Here is an 18,151-nt window from a genome sequence, read left to right as displayed (position 1 = left end):
CTTAAATTGTGTTCTGCTTTTTCACTCTGAAGTGTGGGTTCAGTCTATAATCCTATTCCTTTGTTGTCATGACAATTTTGTTTTACTTTGTTTTAAAGGTAGTTCATCCAAAAACTGATGAACAACGATGCAGACTGCAGGAAGCATGTAAAGATATACTGCTCTTCAAAAACCTAGATCAGGTAATAAAGTTGTAAGGAAACCTTAAATGGAGTTGGCAGTTTGTAGGTACAGGTAATAGCATGATCTAACAGTCCAGACACTTGTTTGCATTGTGACAGTTCATGGATTATTAATTATATGCAGGCTGGATTGGGCTGTGTGTTTGGAGATCAGCACTGAATGAACAATATGAACAAATACCATGATTGTCAGATCCCTCTCCCTGCAAATTCATTTATTTTTTTTCTGTTAGAGAAAAGTTTGTTGTTTGGGGCTTTTTTGTGGTTTTGTGGTGGGGTTTTTTGTAATTCTTTTGCTTATCTTTCAGTATGTGCTGTTGGGTGCCGTTGCACCTGATTTCCTTTTTCCTAGGAAGCAGTTCATAATTTTATGGGCAATTTAAAAAGGAAATTACTTACACAATTGTGATACTGAACGCTATCCACATTTGCATGAATTCAGGTTGCTGCACCTTTTTCTTAAATGCCTATGTGTTAGTAAATTTTATCTAAATGAATAGAAAGTCATGTTTTTAGGTTGTTCTATTCTTACTCATTTTTATTGCTGAAGTTGGTTATTAGTTACTCATTGCCTCAGCATGGAGTTTTAATGATGACTCTCCATTATTCGCATTTATTAATCTTAATTGGTATGAATTTTTTTAACGAGGATCATAGGATAATTCAGGAACAGACCTTTGGAGATCCTCTAACCCAGCCTCTGAGAGGCCATAGAGTAAATGCAGCTCATCTCTGGTCTGGTGTTTCCATGAAAACTGAACTGACACCTCTGCTACAGGTTGGGGAAGAATGAAAGCTGTAACACCAGCAATGGGTCCCTGCAGCTTTGTGGTTTGAATCATTGAGCTATACCTGAGCTATGAAAGGATGGATGTTGATAGCTTATGGTTTCAGAAGCACTGCTGTCCTTGAAAACCAGGAAGTTCTCCCAGTTCCTGGTTGCTGTACAAACTCAAGAGTCACTGAACTGCATTCACAAAATAATCATTGGAGGCTTTTGATTGCAGCAGGATTGAGGAATTGACATTCTGTCAAAAAGTTTCCCTGAAAGCTGTCCTTTCCAAGACTGACCTTTTGGTGTTCTGAGATTCCTGTTGTCGTTAAACCTATTTACTTAAGACATTTTAAAGGTTTCTTTTGCAAGTAATCTGATGATGTATGGTAAAAAATTAAACCTATTTAAGAACATTCAGCAGCTCAAGGGGTATGTGCAAGATGTGATCGCCATTCAGATTGAGTAGGCTGATCTTTTAGCTTCCAGCAAAATCACCCAGAAGCAAAAATTGATAACCGGTTTATATTCAAAGATGACTTCAAAAAACAGATTTGAGCTGAGAAAGTGGGCTTGGAAAAATACTGCTTTATGGGAAAGCTTTTTAAGCAGCTGAGAGGTAACGGAGATTATCTTAATTGCAACTGTTAAAGACTCAGGCTTTAAGATAGCACATGGCTGAAAAAGATGACTGCAGTCCATACGTTGATTGTAGTATGATAAAGGGCACTTAGGAGAGAGGGAAAAGCTTTCCTAGTAATTGGGTACAAAGGGAGTATGGAACTTGCATCCTTTCACCCTTCCTCCCAATAATTTTTTACCTCTCTCTGAATAATGGGGCTGGTTTGGAAGGTTGGCTGTAGAATACCCACTGAAAGGCAGAATGCATGGCTGCTGCTTTTGCTCAGTGTGCAATGTCCTTGAATAATTGTGAGGAACACTTTCAAATTAAGACTCAAAATACGATCTTTTGCTTCTTAACCTCTAAAAAGCACCATGTAAAACTGTTAAATACAAGCAAACAAACTCTGCAACAAAACTGCATAAAACCCCTTTAGAAGTAAATATGATTGTGTGACTCAAATGTCCTGGCCCAATTAATCCCTTTTCCACTGGCTGCATTTAGGTGAACTGTGCTGAATCTAGGCCCAGTGACTCAACAGCCCTTTTAAATGTCTTTACTTGCACGAGTAGTTGCTGTAATACTTGGTATCAAGCATGAGGGAGCCAGTGTCCAGTGGATCACTTCTAGCAAGGTGAACTAAATTCAACTCAAATCAATTCAGATTGTCACAGGGTTTAACACTGAGATTTTGAGCATCCCCAGCGATAAACTTGGTTTATGTTTCAATATAAAGTGCTAGGGGAGTAATAACTTCTCTGCTGTTAGAAGCTTTGTAAGATATATCATGCATGGGCTCCACAGTGTCTTATGAGTCTATAGAATCCTGGTTACAGGATTTGTAATTTGTAATATTGAATTTTGTACTGGGTGAGAGCAACAACTGTTATCCTTACCAGCAAGGCTCCTGAGAGTGCTCAGTACCCATGTTTAAAGCAAGACAGTTTTTTACAGTTCAGAAATCTGACGAAGCTTGTCCTTTTATTGACAGTGTTTTATTTACTTCAAATGCTAAGTCTCTGCCTGTTTATCTTCCAAATAAAGCATTTTTGAGTTACGGTATTTTAAAAAAGCTCTTTAAAAATCTCCATTTCTTGTTTTCTGACAACTGCTACTTAAATGCATGCTGTGAAATACGTAGTTAAAAGAAATTGCTTTCATGCAATGATTGTTTAGTTTAAATATCAGGAGAGTTTTTAAAGACAAGAAAACAGGATTCTAGTGAAAAGATAGGCAATATTTTCAATATAGTGGTGCCTACAAATGCTGCAATGATTATTCCTAATTTAAGGAGCACAGTAAATATGTCAAGTGTATCTAGCAGCATAAAGACTAGTTTGTGTGTTCATGCGGTATATTTTTAGTAACTCAGCTGTGATCTACACCTTCAGCTTTGAACATCTAGTCATTGAAAATGCAATGGAAGTCTGTTGTTAATGGACTTTGGAACAACTGAGATAGTGAAGCGGGTCAGCACTGAGACAAGGCATTTATATGGCATCATATCTCCGGGCTTTCACAGCTTCCCTGGCTGTGCTGCCTACAAAATAAGGTTTAGTCATGGCTCATCAGAGAAACCTAGCCTGAGTCTGCTGTGCAAACCAGCATTATCCCACGTTCTGTATGTGCTTCCCATCTGTACCTGTTTGATCTTGTCTTGTGCTGGATTTGCAGGTCCTCCAAGACACAAACTATCTTGTTTGTATAGAGTCTTGTCCAGTACGGTCCTGAATCATGACTGGGGCTCTTAGGTGATGACAGTACAGATAAGTTACTAACAAATTGTGGTGCAGTTTCTACATATGTACATATAATGCATGTTGACATAAATCAATATGTATCCGTTGCAGTGATGCTGTGTCAGATTATACCAAGTGAGACCTTGCTGTATGTGTGCGCTTTGGCACTGAAATGATAGGCATAAGTTAAGCCGTTTGGACATAAATTTGAGATGATAGCTCTTCCATAATGGAAGTATCTATGGTTTTCTGCATTATTGAACTTAGATTAATAAGCTGGAAGTGAGGTGCTAGTGGAAATCAACATTTAATATCAGCATTACTTGTATTTGCATACAGTAAAAGTAACGCAACGCATGTTACCCTTCACTGTCCAGATTGTCACATGAACTTTTATCCACCCTTGTCTAGCAGTAATGCTAAGGTGTATTTTTCTGAGGTTTTTTTGTTTGTTTTTTTCCTCCTCCTCCTCCTGTTTGTTTTATAGGAGCAGCTGTCTCAGGTCCTTGATGCCATGTTTGAGAGGAAGGTGAAACCTCAGGAACATGTAATTGACCAAGGTGATGATGGAGACAACTTCTATGTTGTTGAGCGGTAAGCAACTGTGCCTTTGAAATGCAGAGTATGTTTCTTTCCAGTTTTTTAGAAATGGCAGGGAAGTGCTTACTGTAGGACAGTTTCTGAAGTAAACTTACTTTTTGCATTCATTGCCTCTTTCTTTGATCTTTCCATTTTCCTCTTTAGGCCTCCACTGACTTTTGAATCATTTGCCCATGGGCAATCAAGTTTGACAGAGGTGGACATTTCAAACCTGCTGGGTTTTAACGTGTTCTGTGTGACTGTGTGAAAACTCAAATACCACTTTCTCTGAGGAAAGGGCCGCAGCATGAGCTTGCCTATAATTTGTTCAGTTTAGCTTCTGTGCCCATCAGCATGGTTTAAACCCAGCCATATTATGTGCTGTTTCTAGACCAAGATGTGTTTCTTCTGAAGAAACCATATGGTAAGGAAGGGAAGAAGAATACAGGAAATAAAAATCCATGGTAGTGGCTACCATGGAACAACCTGGACTTTGTCCAATTAGCTTTGACCACTTGACTTCAGAGACTTATGGTTTCTTTTCTTCTGTTTGTCATGTGACTTGTATTTGCAGAGTTTAAGGTGCCATTTTGCAATTTCTTACATTAAGCAAATTCACCTAATTTTGTAGATCACATATATGTGCAACAGCCATATAATAGAAATGTGGTGCGTGCACATTTTGAGTATCTTTTGCCCTTTTGGAAGAAATTTTGGCTAACGTCACTTTTAATCACATAATGGTCAGGGTTGGAAGGGACCTCTTGGGATCTAGTCCAACCCCCTGCTAAAGCAGGTTCACTGAGAGCAGTCTGCACAGAGTCACATCCAGGCGGGTTTTGAATGTCTCCAGAGAAAGGAGACTCCACAATCTCTGGGCAGCCTGTTCCAGTGCTGTGTCACCCTTAAGGTAAAGAAGTTCTTCCTCATATTCAGATGGAACTGCCTGTGTTGCAGTTTGTGCCCGTTGCCTCTTGTTCTGTCACTGGGCACCACTGAAAAGAGCCTGGCCCCGTCCTCTTGGCCCCATCGCCCTTCAGATATTTGTGGACATTGGTAAGTTCCCCTCTCAGCTTTCTCTTCTCCAGGCTAAACAGGCCCAGCTCTCTCAGCCTTTCCTCATAAGGAGAAGGAGGAAAGCCCTCTCATCATCTTTGTAGCTCTCTGCTGAACCCTCTCCAGCAGTTCCCTGTCTCTCTTGAACTGGGGAGCCCAGAACGGGACATAGCACTCCAGATGCAGCCTCACCAGGGCAGAGCAGAGGGTGAGGATTGCCTCCCTTGACCTGCTTGGCCTCAAGGGTACACTGCTGGCCCGTGGGCAACTTGCCGTCCACCAGAACTCCCAGGTCCTTCTCTGCAGAGCTGCCTTCCAGCAGGTCAGCCCCCAGCCTGTGCTGATGCATGGGGATGTTCCTCCCCAGGGTGCAGGACCTTACACTTGCCCTTACTGAATTTCATGAGGTTCCTCTCCACCCAGCTCTCCAGCCTGTCCAGGTCTCACTGAATGGCAGCGCAGCCTCTGGTGTATCAGCTACTCCTCCCAGTTTTGTATGATCAGCAAACTTGCTGAGGGCGCGCTCTGTCCCTTCTTCCAGGTCATTGATGAATAAGTTGAATAGGACTGGACCCAGTACTGACCTCTGGGGAACACTGCGAGCTACAGGCCTCCAGCCAGACTCTGTGCACCCCTCTGAGCTCTGCCATTCAGCCAGTTCTCAGTCCATGTCACTGTCCTCTCATCTAGTCCACACTTCCTGAGCTTACCTATGAGGATGTTACAGGAGACAGTGTCAAAAGCCTTGCTGAGGTTAAGGGGGACAACATCCACTGCTCTCCCCTCATCTGCCCAGCTAGTCAGTCCGTCATAGAAGGTTTCCATCACTGTATTTGCAGAAGAATTAAGGACAGAGATCTATTTCTTCCCGTAAAACTCTAATATTAAACAGAATATTACTGACCTAATTGTAAGTGTCTGTTGGAACACGATCTTAGGAAAGTACTTCTTTGATGCACTGTTATCTTCCTTATCACTGAAATGATGGCACCATTAGTACTGTATTAAATGCTTTCAAAGCAGTTTTTCAAGGCAGTGTGTTGCCTTTTGAATTGTCATCTGTGCTGTTTAAGGAATTTGAAAAATAATTTATAGGTTAAAAATTGTTCGTTTTAAATGATCCTTGTTCATTTTAAGTACATTCACCTTTCTGATTAGTGGAATTACAGAACATAAGGCGACCTTGAATATAGTCTGACCATATGCCCATTGTTCTGTCCTCTGCCACACTATACCATTAGCCTAAACCAGTGCTCCATTTCTGCACTTAGTTACCTCCCTCAGCTTCTGTGCCTCAGGCCAATCCCAAGTTTTTGGCCAGATAGGACTAGTTCTTTCTTTGCCATGTTCACTGGGGAGATCAGGCTGTCCCAGGTAAGAGTAAGGTGCTGCAGATTAAAACTCACGGGAGCCAGAGCCACCAGCTCTGAAAAGCTGAGATGTGTACAGAGCAGCAGTTCCTAATCTTGAGGAAACTTAAAAGCAGTTTGGGAGCATCTCAAAAATGTTAGATGCCATCAGCCTATTTTAGTTTATTTTTGAGTAAGTTTCTTAACCTGTTGGCTACTAAAAAGCTCTTCCTACTACAAGTTTTAAAACAAAGAAGTGAAATGGAACCTTGTCTTTGATATTCAGTTCAATGTTTTTATGGTCTCTGTTCTACAGATTTAATGCTATTTCACAACGGTTTTTTCTATCAAGAAGTAGTTGAGTTAGGAGGTTTCATGTTTTTAAGTTTTTGTTTTATTTTACTCTTAAGGTATAATACAGTAACATAAATATGTTGCCAAAAGTATGTGTCAGAAAGGCTATACAGTGAGGGAAATAAAACTTGATTTTTGTCTAGCAATACAGCGTACCAGCCTTTGCTGTAAACACTTGGGTGCACCTCTTACGTTGGCTATTCAGTTACTATAAAGAAATAAACAGTTACAGATTTTCTGGCCTCCTCACTCCCTTTCCAGTCCTCCTCCTGCAACCCACCCAATTTTTGATGCAAAAGAATAGCAGGAAAGCTACACTATTTCCATTTGCCTGCAAGTGCAAATTCAGAGGACTGGCTCTTTCAAGGTCTCAGTAGGAATGTCTTGTTACTCTTGAGTCATTAATGCCTAAATATCCCTGGATGAGTTTCTTCCTGTCTGAATGAACAGTGACTTTGTGTTGCAGATCTAACTCTTCAGCTTCTTGTCTGCGTAGAAAAACAGGCTTTCTAGCACAGACCCCTTCACACACGCTCTCCTCAGCCTTCTGTTCTTAACATTCCCTTGCCAGATCGCTTTTGTCTGAGTGTCTTTTGCCACGCACAGAGGGGCAGCAGGCAGGACAGATGCAACCTGAGGGTGCAGCAGCTATTTAGTGTTTACTACATAGAAGGGAGAGCTAGGATGAATGTGTTGTGTGGCTAAATATTAGTATGCTTATCACTGCTGAGGAGGCACCTAGCGCTGGCCTCGGTTGCCTCTTGGAACAGACCAATCCACAATCTTGCTGAGTTGCCCTCTTCTCCTTTTCTGCTTTTTTTTTCCTTGGGGTTTTATATTTTTTCCTGTCAGTGTTTTTCTTCTGAGTCCTTGAGCTCCTAACGATTACCATCTCAACAATTACACTTTGGTATGTTTTTTTATTCCTCTTACCTTGCAGGGCTTTAGCTCATGAACTGTCTCACAGCTCAGCAACAGTTTGCTCAATAAAGCTGAGCCAAGGTCATCCAGTGGTGCCTCACCAGTTTAGTCCTTGGGCCACAGACAGCTGAATGCTTGCTGAAGGTTACATGGCTATAGTTATTTGGAAATAAATGGTTCTAGTAAGTGACTTTCAGGCTGTGAGGGATGGGAAGAAGTTGTTGCATTTGCTTAAGGTGCTCACAGATGGCTCTTCCAGATCAAAAAGCCTCTGAAAACAGTGGCTCTGGTGCCGTTGAGAAACATTAAATAAATGTTGGACATTACAATAATTAGCGAAACTTCCCATCAATGCTAATCCTTATTTAGTTTACTGTTAGTACGCTGTAGGTTTCTTTTCCCTGTCTCCTAAGTGTGAGTAAGTGGTTGAGTGTAAAAGGTGTCTGGTAAGGATGTTACAAAATCTTCATGCGCATGGCTTCCTCTTTTAGCATTCTGGGTGACGGAGACTAAATTTCTTGGATCTTCTGACGTGTCTGAAGCCCATCTACTGTTGATCCAGTAGCCAAACTTTTCTCTGAAAGGCTTTAATACAGTAGACCCACAATTCATTGTGTAAAGCTTCCTCACTTTGATGTATTTTAATTGCTTGTTTGTTTGCACATAATGTCCACTTTGTGGAACATCCTCCAAATGAAAGTGGCATAAAGCTGTCCTGTAGTACGCAGTTTTTTTAGATGCAGCAGTGTTCAAAGATATCTTAACAAACCCAGAGCTGTCCATCAGCAATCCTGGAAGACCCTCTGCTGTTAATACTAGGCAGGTCTCACCAGTGAGTCTGTTTCCGTTCTTGTTTACCATGAGAAGTTGCACCTACTACCATTTCTGTTGATTCTTATGGTTTTGTATTTTTTTTTCCTTATATGCCTAATGATGTTCTGGGAGATAATACCATTCCTTCTGACAAAGATCTAAACTTCTGGGAAAAATTATATGCATGTTCAGCTGTTTAAAGCCAGGAAGGTGTTCCCTGCTTGCTTTCTTCAGGGCATGATATGTTTTGTAAAGTCTCTTAGGCCAGTGACTAGTCCGTGAACAATTTCTGGTGCCATAGCCAAGAATTAATCAATTCTAGTTAAGCTATATTTTTAAATTTTTTTTTTTAAAGCTCCAAGCATAATACAGTCCTGAGGGTGCTACAGACACTTGTTTGACTTGTAAAGGGCTACTTTTCTGTGCATAGCCTGTTTCTTCATGTGTACTTGCTGTGGTGCTGTGTGATACATATTTGTGTTTTGAGCTTTGACTTGCTGGACTTGTACCTGCATCTTCATCAGAGTAGTCTTTTGGTTCATGGTAAATTCTGGGATACTGTTCCCTTAACTTCATTATAACGTAAGAAGTGTGCCTCTTGGAGAACAGGATGAGGCGGCCTTTCCAATTTAAACAGGTTACAGCTCCCTCTGATCTAAGTGCAAGGAAGCTTCCAGTGCTCGAACGCTTTCCTCTTGATCTGTTCAGAGATCCTGGCTAGATGTCAGCAGCTGTAGAGAGCTTTCCTGTTTTTAGAAGTGAGCTATAACAAAATCCAACCAAACAAAAAAATAAAAGGAATTAAAAACCTTTTAGCTTGGCTTTAATTTGAAGCCAGTGACTAGAGTGGAACCTGTAATGTTCTGCAAAACTGCATCCCACAGCGTCATCTCCACACACAGAGCTTTGTGAGAGTCCAGTGGATGCTCTCAAGTTTGAACATTGCATGCTATAACCTACGTACTTCAGTAGCCACACCTCCATGAAAATGGTGATAAAATTGGTTGGTTCAACTGTCAGCACGCTCAGAGTCGCAACATGGTGCGAAGTTGAACTGAGTGATAAAAGCTTTGGTCATAAGGGAGCTATTAGACAAATACCAGGTGAAATGGTTGCCTCTGGAGATCTCTGTGCTACAGTGCAAGGATGTGGCATGTGTAACATCTTGGAACTAGCCTTAAATCCTCCAGCCTGAGGATCAGGAAGTGCTGCTTGTAATAAGACTGGTCAGTTTGCACTGCAAAATTCACTTAGTATCTTTGGTATTTTAAAGAAAGGTCCTTTTCTGTGATCTTTGTGCTTCTGTGTTGTTGCTGTTGTCCACAGAAGAACTGGATAGTTTGACTCTAGCATGGGCATATGCAGGTACAAGCTACAATTGCATCTTGGGGTTATAATATAGACATACCCTTAATCGGCAGTTGAGGCAAAACCATAGGAGCACGTGAGCAGTTGGACTGAGTGTATCCCAAAGGTACTGCAGCAACGCCATCGCAGAGAAAATGGGTTTGGATGAATCAGAGTCACTCTAAAGAGGCCTCACTGGATAAAGTGCATGCTGTGAGAGGACAAATACTGTTAAAAGATGATGAAACTACCTATCACCCTAGCCAGAACACTTACAATAGCAGTGTTAAAATACTATGCAGAGGAAATCAAGTAGATTCTACCCAGATCCATCAGGAGTGAAATGCTTTATTAAGAGAGAATGGTTGTGAAAATAGTGTAGAAAGAAGCAGCTTAGTATCAGGCAATTGGAAAGCTCAATAAAGCATGTTCCATCTCACACAGCAATAAGAGGACTATTTATATAACAGCAAGAAGCTGTTTTTATGATTTATACTGGAATGTTGTCTAACAAAAAGCATCTATTCCATTTTTTCCAGGGGGTTGTATGATATTGTTGTAGCAAAAGACAACCAGTCACGCTGTGTGGGCCGCTATGATAATCATGGCAGTTTTGGGGAACTGGCATTGATGTACAACACTCCTAGAGCTGCCACCATCGTTGCCACAACAGAAGGAGCCCTTTGGGGACTGGTAAGGAAAGAATTTAAAATACTAACTCACGGTGTTCAGTGCTTGTCTTGGTATGGCTCCTTGTGTTAATAGCTATTTTATCACTATCTGTTATCTCACCTCCTGGCATAAGAGATCCATAGTGCAAGTCTTTTTGGCCACCTTTCTAGAAAAACTTGTCTGTAAAAGCTCTTATCTCTAGTTTTATCTGTCCCTTTATTGTCTTGCATTTGCTGTAATTGTGGCTTTTGTTGGGGGTGGGGGAGAACCCCTGGTTTTGTTTTCATCCTGCAGAGGACAGTGGAGGCATTCATGCACGTATTTTATGAGGGTGGGAACCAATACCTAAATTAGGTTCTTTATTTTCAACTCAGCTTCCTATAATTTTGTTTGCTTTAAGAAGAATGGAAAGGTGTTAATTATCTTCTTGAGGATGCCAGTAATTTGAAGAGCTAGGAGAACTGCCCAAAGCTTTGTTTTCCTTCAAAATAAACTGTCATGATGTTTCTGGTCCCTTTGTGTTACCCTGGAAGATGTTCTCAGGTCAGCCTGACCTATGAGATACCAAACCAAATGATGGTGTTGCTTTGTCTCTAGCCCAGCAGTGTTGAATGCAAAGCTGTAGACGTTACTTTCCTTTTTTAGTTCTTTTCTCTGTACTGTTTGGATAGGGTTATTTTCACAGTGCTCTCACTTGTCTGTGAGGGCTCACATAATAAGCGGATTGTGCGATCAACGAAGCCTTTGAAGCCAGAAGTGTTGTGTGATTTCTGTGTGCGCTGGGCTCCTCGGCAACTATCGCTGGGGGTTGGCCGTGTGTTGTGACCTTGATTATAGGACTGATAAGCTGCTACACACAGCATGCTTATACAACCTCAGTGCTTGCTGAGAGATCTGCCTTCCCTTCTCTTTGTGAGCTGAAAGAAAAGATTCTGGTAAATCAACCAGGGAGTAACGTCAGAATGTAATTTCTTGAACAAGACAGAACAAAGTAGCTACCTACAAGCTGAGCTCATTCATAAAAGGAAGAAAATGAGAAGATGAATCTTTGTTCCGGTTTACTTTTGAAAAGAACTGGACAAACTGGGTTAATTTGGGGTTTGTTTTTTTTCTGTGATTACACCTTGCTAATGAAGTGAATGTAGTTGAAGGTGGACCTCTTGCTAGTCATCTGTCCTGTGGCTATTTTATTAACTAAGGCTGCATTTTCCTGCGTAAAACTTGGATTATTTCTTCCAGTTACTCTGTCGTCATGCTTTATTGTACTATTTTGTGCCTGATGCAATTTAAATATATTGTTATTAGTCTGCAGAAGTCGTTGCTAAAGCTCATGGGTTATCTGCCGTTTAGGAAACTCCTGTTGCACTGCAGACTTAGGCCAAGAAGAGCCTGGAAGGCTCAAGCACAAAGCAGTTATCAAATGTGGGTCTCTTCTGGAGCAAAGAATATCCTCAGCCTTTTTTACTGAGCGTGTCTGGGGAAAACCTCATGATCACACATGTTTCCTTCACTGTTCTGCCTTTTTTGTTCAAATATCTTGCTACTTCTCCTCCCTCACTGATACTCTCAAACAAATGAATTCTGAATTTTTTATGCTTTTGCAATTCCCCTGATCATTTCTGCACCTTTCTGCTTCTCCAGATGTAATTTGAAGAGACTTCTACTACTGAAGAATTTCTTTAAAAAATAAAGCATGAGGGGTTGTTGTATCATCTCCTGCTCTCCCTTGGATGACTGTAGTATCATTCTTCCCTTCATCTTTCACCTCCAACTTTTATATTCTCTTGGTGTCACCTGTATCAGCCATTGTTTTGTTACAAGTATTTGCAGCCTGCAGCCCATAAAGCCGTGCTGTTACTTGAAAATACCTCTTCACCTCGGAATGCCACTGCTGAGCTATCAGTTGATGCTTTCAGAAAGTGAGACACAGAGGGGATGTCTCTCAGGACTTTGGGTGTTTCTGCTAACGATGGTATATGTAAGCTTTAAAGATTATTTTTTTAGGGGTACCGTTTTCCTAACCAAATTTCTACTCTTCCTCTGACCTTTTGGTTTGGATTTTTTACACCCCGTGTAAGGTAAACTGCAGCTCCCACCCTGTTGGTGCTCCTGCTCCTGGCAGGGACGCGGGCAGTGCTGCAGCGCCAGCACCCACAAAACCACCCGGCGGGAGCGCCGGTCCCCTTCCCCCGAGCCTGCTGCTCCCTTGCAGCTCCCTTGGCTTTTCTCATCGCAGATGGCTGGCAGCAGAGCCCTGCCTTCCCCGTGTGGAAATAACCTGCATTTTGCTGGGGTTCTGGGCAGGAGCTGCCCAACATGTCTGTCGGGGGAGCGGGGGGCCGCGCTGGGCATGTGGTGTCCCTCCGCAGCTGCGGAGCCCGCGCCTCAGGGCACCCCCGGTATTTAGGCTTCAAAACCAAACAAAAAGGTTTTATCATCGGGAGGGTGCTGATGGTATGCGTGGACAGCTGGCATTTGAGAAGTAGTCGCTGCAAAAAGCCGGTGCTCTGGATCCTGGCAGGTGGAGGGGTGAATCCAGCTGGTGTGATGCTCTGTGCCTGATCTGTTGGAGAGCAGTGTGAATCTCCAACTTGCTTTTGAAATCTGTGACTCGAGTAGACTCCAATCCAGCCTTTGTCCTGCAGTTGCCTTAAATAAGTATTGAAAGTACCAATTTCCAGTGGCTTCAGCAAGAAGATTGTAAGTTCTTCATTGTATGTGGAAGCATGAAAGATATGTTAACAAACAGCCAAGCAAAACCCAAAAGCTCAAGTGTGAAAAACAATACAAGGTAGAAAAAATGGAATTCTTAAATGCTTATCTGAGAAGAACCAGGTCTTACAGCTCCCCATTTTTCAATTTGTTATTGCAGCAAGTGCTCTCACAAGAGCTGTTACTGTTGTGATGGATAAGGTCTCATTTTAACAGCTGGCTTCTCAAACCTAGTGCTTGTTGCAAATGCTGCTAGTTCATGTTTGTCAGTTCGTTAAACCGGGAGTATTTTAGTGAGGAGAAATAATATATTTCTCTGTGCTGTTTCTTGCAGGATCGAGTGACATTCAGAAGAATTATATTGAAAAACAATGCAAAGAAGAGGAAGACATATGAATTATTTATTGAGTCTGTGCCCCTTCTTAAATCCTTGGAGGTAAAGCCTCTCAGAGACATCTGCATCAAATTCTTGCATTAGCATTAGCTCCACAGTCAGTGTTTCTGCTATATCAGAAATCTGTGTCGTTTTTACTTAGAACAAAATGTTAAGAGCTGCTTTGGTATCAGATTTACTACGGTACAACTTAATTCGAATTGTTGAAGTTGTGCGCTTGTTTCCCCCCTCATATCCTTTATTCACAGTAAATGAATTGCTGACTTTTACCTCTATCTGTGTAAAGATTAAAAAAAAAACAAAAACAAACCAGCACTCAAAACCAACCAACCAAAAATCTATAAATATGTCAGAAAACAGGTATTACACTGAAAATTGGAGCTCAGGGCTGTGGTTTCAGTTGAGGGTGTAATATTGAAGTCATGATACAATCACTGAGATATTTGGCCTTTATCAGCCGTGGATGATTTTGCATTTGAGACAAAGATGTGGGCCATAGTAGGTCTTGCTTTAACTTTAACTGGTATTCAGGAGGTAAACTAAGAATAGACTAAGGGGAAAGCACTGCTACCTGGGAACAAAATGACAGATGTCATGTTGATGCGTGGTGCATGACTTTAGGAACAATGTGTAAATTGTCATTTCTAAGCTATTGATTCTGCCTGCATCTTCAGAGGGCTTTTGGAGCTGTACCAAGCAGATTTGAAATTAGTATGTGTCTGTCTTTGCCTTACACCATAACTTAGCTTTTCTTTGTTTTCTCATCATAAGAATATTTTTCAGCGTTAATCTTTAGTATTTGAGAAGACCATTTAATACCTTTGAGAGAAGATTTAAAAACTGCAAATTATAATTAGGTGTGAACAGCAACTTCTAATATATATTGTTTTGGACATATGTTGGTAGCTGTGGAGAGGGGGTAAATTGCACAACACCTTCTCTCTCTCACAGCCTGGCTTAAACTAGTTCCATCAATGTGACTGTTTTTGAGCACAAAAATGACTCATAAATATTTAAAGATACAGAAAAATAACTCATTAGCAGTGGATGGCTTTTTGCATGACACACTGCAGTTGAATCATGCATGGATCAGAAGTTTCTCAAACATAGGCTACATTAAGGTGCATTTGTGGAACAAATGGATTACAACTAAATCATCTGTTGAGATATTAATTTGAACTGTAGGGTTTTTTTCCTTAATATCTTTTTTACACTGCTCTGAAACAATAACATTGTTTTATGATATTCCAGATGGGCAATGGGAAACATTGGAGGGAAATTCAACTGTTCTGTCTCCCTTCCTGTTTTTGAGCTCAGGCATGCTTCATTGCGTGTCAGAGTAGTACCTCTTGCCCTTGCTGCTCTGCACGCTGTTGCGGTGCCTCCTTACAGTTTAGAGCCGGCACCCTTTTCATATCCCCTTTCTCTCTCCACTTCTTCCTGAGTTCTAGGACACTCACACACCTTCCACCCCACACCCTCCCATATTCAAGTGTATGGTGACTAAAATATTTTGAAAACATGTTGATGGTGTTTTTCATTGAAGTTTGTTCTTAGGAAGTTTTATGACCTTTTCCTGAGTGTTTTCTTCAAATTTCAACTGAATCATAGAGGAAGGTTTTTTTTCCTCTCTCTCTCTTTTTTTTTTTTTTTTTTTTTTTTTTTTTTTTTTTTTTTTTTTTTTTTTTTTTTTTCCCTTCTTGCCCCTTTACTTTAAACCAGCCAAAAATGTTATTTGTTACCCTTGGGGGTAAGAAAAGCACACAGATGGGATACTAGACAATTTGCTTTCCAAATTGATATGGTAGTCTTGAAAGCTGTGGTGCAGTATATCGATGTCATTGTAGGGGCTGTTTTTCAGTACCCAGATAGTGCATGTCTGTGTGTCCAGTGAGTGCCACTTCATTTCAGGGCTACAGAGTTTACCAAAGATGTACTATAACAGGTGATTATGATTAATTTTCCTCTTTGTTCCAGGCATCAGAGCGAATGAAGATAGTGGATGTTATAGGAGAGAAAGTGTATCAAGATGGGGAACGTATAATTTCTCAGGTACTTGAGGTCTAAATTACTCTTTGTCATTCTCCTTTCTCTGCTTCTTTTTTCCTGTTTGGAATTGACTTATAGAATCCTATTACTTGGAACAACTTGGCACTTATTCTTTCAATACTTCCAATTTATTTAAGCACTTATTGAATGTTTGGGGAATGGCCAGTACACCTGTTGCTACAAATTTATTCTATTACTTTATCTTCTGGGTTTTTCTTCTCTCATTTGTTTATTTTTTTATAAATGGTCTTTGCAAGATTTCAAGAAGGAGTATGCTTTAAGAAGCTGAAATTAAATGTCTGTCTATGTAATCTTCCATGAAAGCCCCAGCTATTCAGTCATCTATGAGCAGATTAAACAAGGAGTCACAAGCATGTAGTAAAGGCATCTCTAATTGCTGGGTCTGACTAAACAACAAAACCAAAACAATTCAACAGGAGTATGATTTGGGTGAAAGTAAATGAAGTTATTGGGAATGTTTTGCTAGTTGAACCCAATTCAGCTAATTATTCTAAGAAACTATGAGGGCTAATTAAAACCACTGGTTTTCCTAATACTTTTTGGAAGAGTATGTCAATGGTGTAGTCTAGCTTCAATTGACAGCCTTTGGTTGTTGATGTATGTTTTGTCTGCTGTAATAGATTAAGGCCAGTGTGGTGGAATAGGAAACTGGACAAGCTCGTGAGATTTTTTTAGATGTGACAAAATAACATTTTGGAACACTGTTACTGATGAAACACTGGAAATTTTGCATCACATTTAGCTTGGGGTTGCTTTGTTTGTTGCAAAAGTGCTCTAGTTCAAGTAGACATTCATGCAAGAAAGTCCTTGGCTTACCCTTACCTGAAATGGCAGGCTTTTAATCACAACCATTGTTTTGTTTTATAAACAGAATATGACTCCTTGATAATGTCTTGAATAATTATTCTTAATTACCTTGAATGTCAGATAACTCTGAATGCAGGCAACCTTAGTTTGCTGATAACCAAATACTGCCAGATTACTTTTCTCCAAAAATACCCTCAGATTTCTAAGTTGAAAATCTTGTTGCTTAAGCCCCTGAGAACTGAACTCTCAGCAAAAATCAAAGCTTATAAATCACTCTCAAAACTAGGAACCCACGCAATCATTGATCCAATTACACAGTTGGTTTTAATCTTTTGTAATAACTGAATTAAGGACAAGGATGTAATTACCCTTAAAAGGAGGATTAATAGTCTGGATGGGTCTGGGTGATGGTCATACACTTCTAGAGAATGATGAAATTTTATGCTTGGAAAAGACGTGATAGCTCTTGTATCTTGCAACGGCAGTTGCATCAATATCGTGAACCTCTTTTCTGTTGTGAATAACTTTACATTTTAATTACCTTTCTGGCATTTGACCCTTCAGTTAAGCAGTATGCTTTAAAGCACTTGTAACACCAGCAGGCACTAACAGTTTTTGAGGATGTCTTCCACTAAGTTTGTTTTCACTCTTTTAAAAAAATAAGTGCTGTTTCACTGCTTACACTCAGCGCACTTCTGAAGAAAGTATTAGTTCATGTTGTGATAGATGGTAACAGTGAATGAAAAGCTTTGTGCTGAATGGTGTATGACCATCCCCAGGAAGCCTAACTAGGGGCCTAATTTCTTGTGTAATTCCATGTTTACATCTTGCATCATCTTCTCCCAGCCCACATTTCATACTCAAGTTGTAATCATCTCTCTCCATTCTTCCTGTCACATTCATAGTCTCCTTGCCCACCTGACTTGATGTCAGATTTATCTCTCTCCTCACATTGTTTCACAGTTGGTTTTTTTTTTTTTTTTTGCTGAGCTGTTCCCATTCCCTTATCAGTTCCCTATCCAGCATCTGTCTCCCTGAAGCCTTTAATCCCTTTGCTTCTGTTTCATAGCAGGAGACATGTGCCAGCTCTCCACTCTGACTTCCAGTCCTATACCAAGCCCCGCCGTGGGGGTTGGTATAGAGAAGGAAAGTCCTTCTCTGTCACAGCTAAAACTTTCAAAATATTAAGTTCTGGTGAAGCTTTCCAGAGCAGATGTCAACTATGATCTGTTGAAGGTCTGCAACCTGATGCAGTTTAGTTAGATGTGAAAAAGGTTCTATAAACTGCCACGGAATCACAGAATGGTTGAGATTAGAAGGGACCTCTGGAGGTCATCTTGTCCAACCCCCTGCTCAGGCAGGGCCACCTAGAGCCAGTTGCCCAGGACTGTACCCACACAGCTTTTGAATATCCCAAAGGATGGAGACTTCAGAACCTCTCTGGGCAACCTGTGCCGGTGCTTGGTCACCTTCACAGTGACTTTTTCATGGAAACAGCTGAATTTGACTAAACTAAAATTTTCTGTTGCACACTCAGTTATTCAACGACACCTTGTGATATCTTTCTAGAACTTGATATGAATTTGCTAACAATTTTTATTTTCTCCCACTTGCCCAATGTGACTTATTTTCCTTTAATGGCATGTTGCTATTGAGTGCTTTATCCCTAACCTGTCTCATTTCATTTACACAGCCATTGCATCGTTCCTCATGTAGGTGGCTTGCATTGTGGACTTGGGTTTTCTGTTAACTGTCCTCCTCT

General features: G+C 40.7%; 1 protein-coding gene across 2 annotated transcripts in view; it reads left to right on the top strand.

Annotated features, from left to right (window-relative positions):
- Window positions 1-18,151, top strand: part of PRKAR2A (protein kinase cAMP-dependent type II regulatory subunit alpha) — a 68,649-nt gene that overhangs the window by 44,432 nt on the left and 6,066 nt on the right. For both annotated transcript variants that reach the window (XM_040589320.1, XM_040589321.1), the window contains 5 exons: window positions 99-182; window positions 3,803-3,909; window positions 10,274-10,427; window positions 13,453-13,554; window positions 15,490-15,564. In XM_040589320.1, coding sequence (XP_040445254.1) covers window positions 99-182; window positions 3,803-3,909; window positions 10,274-10,427; window positions 13,453-13,554; window positions 15,490-15,564 — 522 coding nt within the window. The remainder of the gene's footprint in view (window positions 1-98; window positions 183-3,802; window positions 3,910-10,273; window positions 10,428-13,452; window positions 13,555-15,489; window positions 15,565-18,151) is intronic.

This window comes from Falco naumanni, chromosome 4 (genome assembly GCF_017639655.2).
Source record: "Falco naumanni isolate bFalNau1 chromosome 4, bFalNau1.pat, whole genome shotgun sequence".
Lineage (NCBI taxonomy): Eukaryota > Metazoa > Chordata > Aves > Falconiformes > Falconidae > Falco > Falco naumanni.
Note: the sequence above shows the minus strand (reverse complement) of the source record. Positions and strands in the feature narration are given on the sequence as shown.